Source organism: Giraffa tippelskirchi, chromosome 2 (assembly GCF_054371585.1).
Source record: "Giraffa tippelskirchi isolate mGirTip1 chromosome 2, T2T-mGirTip1v1.2.pri, whole genome shotgun sequence".
NCBI classification, from domain to species: domain Eukaryota; kingdom Metazoa; phylum Chordata; class Mammalia; order Artiodactyla; family Giraffidae; genus Giraffa; species Giraffa tippelskirchi.
In genome coordinates, this window is record NC_137276.1 from 34,376,346 (window position 1) to 34,383,351 (window position 7,006).

Consider the following 7,006-nt stretch of genomic DNA (forward strand, 5'->3'; position numbering starts at 1 on the left):
AGCAGGGTGACAATATACAGCCTTGACGTACTCCTTTTCCTATTTGGAACCAGTCTGTTCCATGTCCAGTTCTAACTGTTGCTTCCTGACCTGCATACAGGTTTCTCAAGAGACAGGTCAGATGGTCTGGTATTCCCATCTCTTTCAGAATTTTCCACAATTTATTGTGATCCACACAGTCAAAGGCTTTGGCATAGTCAATAAAGCAGAAATAGATGTTTTTCTGGAACTCTCTTGCTTTTTCGATGATCCAGCGGATACTGGCAATTTGATCTCTGGTTCCTCTGCCTTTTCTAAAACCAGCTTGAACATCTGGAACTTCACGGTTCACGTATTGCTGAAGCCTGGCTTGGAGAATTTTGAGCATTACTTTACTAGCATGTGAGATGAGTGCACTTGTGCGGTAGTTTGAGCATTCTTTGGCATTGCCTTTCTTTGGGATTGGAACGAAGACTGACCTCTTCCAGTCCTGTGGCCACTGCTGAGTTTTCCAAATTTGCTGGCATATCGAGTGCAGCACTTTCACAGCATCACCTTTGAGGATTTGAAATAGCTAAACCGGAATTCCATCACCTCCACTAGCTTTGTTTGTAGTGATGCTTTCTAAGGCCGGCTTGACTTCACATTCCAGGATGTCTGGCTCTAGGTGAGTGATCACACCATCGTGATTATCTGGGTCGTGAAGATCTTTTTTGTACAGTTCTTCTGTGTATTCTTGCCACCTCTTGTTAATATCTTCTGCTTCTGTTAGGTCCATACCATTTCTGTCCTTTATAGAGCCTATCTTTGCATGAAATGTTCCTTTGGTATCTCTAATTTTCTTGAAGAGATCTCTAGTCTTTCCCAATCTGTTGTTTTCCTCTATTTGTTTGCACTGATCGCTGAGGAAGGCTTTCTTATCTCTCCTTGCTATTCTTTGGAACTCTGCATTCACATGGGAATATCTTTCCTTTTCTCCTTTGCTTTTCGCTTCTCTTCTCTTCCCAGCTATCTGTAAGGCCTCCTCAGACAGCCATTTTGCTTTTGCATTTCTTTTCCTTGGGGATTGTCTTGATCCCTGGCTCCTGTATAATGTCAGGAACCTCTGTCCATAGTTCATCAGGCACTCTGTCTATCAGGTCTAGTCCCTTAAATCTATTTGTCACTTCTACTGTATACTCATAAGGGATTTGATCTAGGTCATACCTGAGTGGACTAGTGGTTTTCCCTACTTTCTTCAATTTAAGTCTGAATTTGGCAATAAGCAGTTCATGATCTGAGCACAGTCTGCTTAGTGGGCTAATATAAGTCTATTAAAAAGAAAAGTGCTCCATCAGCAAACCCCATCAGGAGTCCCCCAATATGGAGTCAACAGACAGTACTGTTTCCATTATGAGAATGATCATGGGAATGTTAGGGACCATAATATAATCTGCTACAAATTCAAACCAAAGCTGAGAGGTTATTCTTGTGTAATCTTATGGAATATTTTCAAAGAAATGCTGTTGTTTCATGAATTAGCAAAAAACCTTTTATTAGCTAAAACTTGAACGGGCACTAATGGGAGGGCAACCAACCCCCAAATGCAAATGCCTACAGACCTTCCATTACACAGTAGTGACCCTCCCAGCCAGGTCTTCACACATCCAGGTGAAACGCTGGACACTACACTGATGACATGCTTACGGAATCCTTTGAGTTCTTTCTCCCTTTGTTTCCTAAGGGATGATTTTTAAACCAAATTTCTATAACTTAGAGTTAACCTTCTGAATATGTGCAGAAGAATAAAATTAATTCTCCACATTTACTTAAAAGAAGACTATAAAGCAAGTTGCGGTGATAAGAAGTTCTGAATTTGAGGGAGGCAGCCAGTGGTGAGGTAGTGAGTTACATATGAGCTGTTACTGTGTAGGCTGCCCCAGGACACACTTACTTCCTGCTGGGTTTTTAAGACAATCCTGCCAACATATCCCTCTTCTGGAAACCAGCTGCTTAAAATCTGCATGATCTCTTCTTCTGGACCAATGGCTCTCTGGAACGGTTGTTTCCTACATTCATTCTTCTCTTTAGATATGAAATATTTTTCCTCCACTAAAAAATAGTCTGTGGCAATAGGTTTGGTATCTTGATCCATAACAAGAATCTAAAGAAAAAGCAAAGGCCGATTTAGGCACACTTCTGAAGAGTGGCAAAAACTTTAAACCCAAACAAGTCTATTTTCTCAGGGTTCAGATAAGTTTGGTTTGCAATTTACAAATGAAATCTACCCTGCAGTGTTGCATAACTCTTTCTGGAAGATCTAAGAATTCTCTTACGTCCAAAAAGAATTGTTTATGTTCATTCTGGGCAAGGAAGCAATTTATTCATAATCGCCAGCAAAACTGTTTTTCCCACTGATGAAATAAGAGCTCTTACTGAATTAAAAACTTTAGGTTTTTCAATCTATGAACTTAGCTCTTTGTAATCTTGCAACACAAGACCAAAGGCAAAGAACCCAGTCCAGCTTTTACCAAGATATCTCCCATTCTCATTTTAGAAATACTCAATCATCTTCTAATCTCATCTGATCTAAGTTCCTGGGAATTCCCCTTTCAATAAAGTCTTGACAGTGTGCCTAGAGGCCTGTTTTCTCTATTGGCGACTGATCCTGACAGTTGAAGTGGTGGAGACCAGGCTGGCGAGCCAAACAGACCCGGGTCTGAGGCCTGTGTTTAATACTTACTGGCTGTGAGGTGCTGGCCAAGATATCTGACCCCATGGAGACTCTGTCCTCATCTATACAGTGGAAACAGTAAGAATAGCAATTTTGCCTCTTAATTTTGTTTCCTTTTATGATTGAGGCACTGACTGTAAAATGTAACCCAGGTGCATCAGGATAACTTAGAGCCTGCCAGGCTCCTCTCTCCATGGGTTCCCCAGGCAAGAATACTGGAGTGGGTTTATTCTCCAGGGGATCTTCCCAACCTAGGGATCGAATCCAGGTCTCCTGCAGTACAGGCAGATTCTTTACTGTCTGAGCCACCAGGGAAGCCCTGGTAAACACTAGACATTATGATAACTACTCTTACTGATGTATTCTTTCACATGGTTTTCTATCATCCAGGTTACTCTCAAAAGCTGAACTTTGAGTGACCAGAGAAGGCTGCCAACTTCCAGCATGGAGTAAGCAAACATCCTTCTCCTCAGGCATCCACTTGACCATGCGAGCATGCAATGACCAGAATCAGCACTTGGTGATTGACTGGTCTCACTCAGAGAAGCAGAAGGGCCTGGGGATGGGGTGGAGGTGGGATAGAAGATTCTCAGGAAGACTCTGCTCCCTTCACCCCAGACCTTGGTCTCAGGTTGATGCTGGACTGTGGATTTTGTGGGGCAAGGCAGCTACCACTACAGCAACAATTTAGGGCATGAAGCTTTCAGGAGTAGGTCAGTTGACACTGTCACCTCCATGAGATGGCCAGCATCACTCCCTCTCCAGTCCTGCTCCACAGCCCTGGGATTACTCACGTGGACAGTAATGTGCTGCTTTTTATGCGTGGTCCATGGAAATGCTTCCTTACTTTTCATCATTATATTTTACACTGTCTCCAAAACTCCAACAGTGCTTTGTGAGAGTAGACACCAAAGTTCAAAAACAAAACAGCCCAAACCCCTTAGTAGTAGCTTCTGTTTTATAATCTATGAAATTTGACACTTGAGCTGCTCTGACTTTGAGCCAGTTGTAAAATGTTGGGCAAGATGTTAACCTAGAGATGCCTCTTAAAGAACTGTTTCTTAACTATAGGCTCAGTGAACTTACTTGTTGGAGAAGCTGCTTTGCCTTAGTGCCTCCGTTTATAGAGAAAACAGTAAAGGGTTCTGGACCTGGGACGCCATGTACTGTGACTCTGTGAGTCTGCAAACATTTTCTTTCTTCTGTATTAAACATCTGTCAAGGAAGATCATATGGTTTCTCATTCATTTTCATTCTCATATTTCTAGGCTACATCAATACAGAAGTGCTAGTTCTTAGAAGAACACGCAGGGACACATAAATGCAAAATAAGGCCAACCTTTTATAACCAGATGCTCTTTTTGTGGTTTTAGCAATGGTGCATCTTCCTTAATAGTCTAGTAATAATATTTAGCAGCATATCACCAAAATAACAATTTATTTTAAATAACAGTGTTTCTTTCCATCATAATTAGGGGACTGATATTGTCTGAAATGTATTCAGTCCTTACTTATGAAGTGACATTCAATAGTGTCTGCTGAGTTCCATCTCCCTTCAGGGCACTGGGGTAGAATTTTGATGGTAAAATGATAAATAAAATATTCTGGCCTCTGGGAGCTTGCTGTCCAGGCACACAAATAATTGTAATATAAAAAGTATTTTTGTTAGGAAGAGTTGGGGAGGTATGTAACTTTCAAGTCTTTGAGCAGTTTGTATACTGAGATAGATTCATTCATAAAATACAAAATAATTTATGGAAGGCTGACAATGAAACAGACATTATGCCTGGCTCTGGGGTTTCGAGGAGAAATAAGACATCCCTGGCTTCAAGGTGGGGGGCTTCTAGAATAGAATAGCTAGAAGAATAAGTGGACAATCCAGAATGGGACACAGCCATCTAATTCTTGCTCTCAGGTACCAGGCAGACCATCCCTGCTTCCCAGGCAGGGAGGGTAACAGGCAGGCACCAGGCAGAGGCAACACCTCTCTCTACTGGCCAACATGCTACACTCAACCTCGATCACTTGTTGAAGGGAGAATGAGGAGAACCTAAGAAAACAAGGTGAGGGACAGAGACAGAGAAGAAACCATTGAGGTGAGAGAAAGAGAAGCAGAGGAGAAAGCAGGGCTGCTCAGAGGTGATGGTGGCAGTGGTCAAGTTGGCGCCACTGTAAGCACAGAAGGCAGCTTTTCAAAGGTTGTTAGGACCACACTGAAGTATAAGATGGATGCAACCGGACTTCTCTGGTGGTCTAGAAGTTAAGAATCCACCTGCCAATGCAGGGGACACAGTTTCGGCCCCTGGTCCAGGAACTTAAGATCACACATACTGCAGAGCAACTAAACCCGAGCACTGCCAACTACTGAAGCCCGTACGCATAGAGACTTTGCTCCCCAACAAGAGAAGCCACTGCAATGAGAAGCCCAAGCACTGCCACAAAGAGTAGCCCCTGCTTGCTGCAACTTGAGAAAGCCCGTGTGCAGCAACAAAGTCTCATTGCAGCCGCACCCCCACCAAAATAAATTAAAAAAAGATCAATGTGGCTGTGAATAGATTACTAAACATGTAAAGAGGCAGTGGATGGACACCCTTTAATTTTTCAAGAGCAAGCATAGTGGAATCAACCAGTTAATCAAAGCAGAGTTTCTTGTCAAGGTAAACAACCCTGTGTTACCAGGGTGAGCGTTGGTCCAACGGTTCTCAAACTTTAACTGATGGACCTTACCATTGGTTCTCAAACTTTACCAACGGACCTTAACCAATGGGGAACTTGTTAAAACCCAGCTTCTGCAATGGTGGCCCTTTTTGCAGTGTTCCTCTCCCATTCCCAAGAGTGCAGGTGCTGAGTCTCCTCAGGTGCCAGGGTACTGCTAGGCTTGCAGAGTTATCTGTCACCAGCAGCACCTGGCTGCTCACCCAATCCTGCTTGCCTGTGACATCTGCCCCTGCACTACCGAAGAAGCAAAGGATTTTCCTGTTCTAACCTAAATCTTCTAGAAGTTATCAAGATGCTTCCCAGCAGACTTTGCGTAATTAGCCTTTTCCTTGTAGTATTATTTTTGGCTCAATTCCCTGGCAAGCACTATGGCACTAGATGATGAACTTGGGTTTATAGCTGTGTGACCTCAGATGTACTTAGCACTCCCCTTCCTTTGTAACATGGAGATGATACTAATAGCTATGTCATGAAGTTAGTGAGGATCAAGTGAGTCAGTATATGTGTAAAGTGCTTAGAATGTGTCAGGTATCAGCAATTGTTATAATTATATCCATAGCCACCTAATCTATGACTCGAATGGACCACATTCCTGGACCACAAGAAAGCCTGCCTCTGGTGTAGCAATTCCCACAAATATGCTGAGTGAAACAGAACTTAATTACCAGAGAGGCCAGCACAGTATTGCCAGAGGAATTTTCTTCCATCCTCCTGCTGTTTATGAATAAACTAGAGATTTCCAAGACTTCATTGTGGAGATTTCGCAGCTGAAGATGTCGATATCCTGAAACAATGCAGAATTGGGAAAAGCTTGTTAGCCATGCATTGCAGAGCTCTGCAGAGAAGATCCCCCAGGGAAGTCAGTAAATGACAGGGAGAAATAAGACCTTCAGATGGGCAGGGGTGACAACAGGCAGGTGACTGACAGATGCCTTTTCTCCCAGAGTGCTGTCCCTGGGGACAGTTTGGGGCCACCTAGTGGTCGTAGTTACCTTGTCCAAGTGCTGTTTTTAAACTTAGACTCAAACTGAAAATTTTAAACAACGTATTGTAGGAAAATCTGATCATTTTTGTATCAAGTCATCTAGCGTCACTGTTCTACAAATATTTCATCTTAGAACAGCTTTAGTGATAATAAAATATTCCAACAATAGTTAGTTGGTTAAAGAAGTTACAGTGTGAGTGTTTGTACAAGTATAAAATAGAATAATATGCAACTCTGTAAAGTGGTAACGGAGATGTATATCTATTTACCTAATAAGTTGTTCACTACATATATTAGTGAAAATCAGTAAGTCGCAAAACATTAAGGTTAGTAGGAAGCTTACTTGTTAATATTTATACACATGGGCAGAGAAATAAATCCTGCAAAATATCTACACCAAAAGTAACTATCTTGAAGAAATAGAGAGATGGATAATTTAAAAAAAATTGTTTTTGTTCTTCTGTACTTCATCATATTTCTATAATAACTGTTAGGAACTGAATGGTGTCCTCCTAAAATTTGTGTGTTGAAGCTCCAACTCCCAGTACCTCAGAATGTGACTGTGTCTGGAGATAGGGTTTAAAGAGGTGATGTTGGGTCATTAGGGTGAG

The 7,006-nt window shown here is 42.1% G+C and overlaps 1 protein-coding gene across 4 annotated transcripts in view; it reads right to left on the bottom strand.

The window, feature by feature from the left end:
• Positions 1–7,006, bottom strand: part of PLCE1 (phospholipase C epsilon 1) — a 359,604-nt gene that overhangs the window by 12,643 nt on the left and 339,955 nt on the right. For all 4 annotated transcript variants that reach the window (XM_081553509.1, XM_081553501.1, XM_081553520.1 and 1 more), the window contains 3 exons: positions 6,076–6,194; positions 3,779–3,907; positions 1,913–2,122 (listed from right to left, as the gene is read on the bottom strand). In XM_081553509.1, coding sequence (XP_081409635.1) covers positions 1,913–2,122; positions 3,779–3,907; positions 6,076–6,194 — 458 coding nt within the window. The remainder of the gene's footprint in view (positions 1–1,912; positions 2,123–3,778; positions 3,908–6,075; positions 6,195–7,006) is intronic.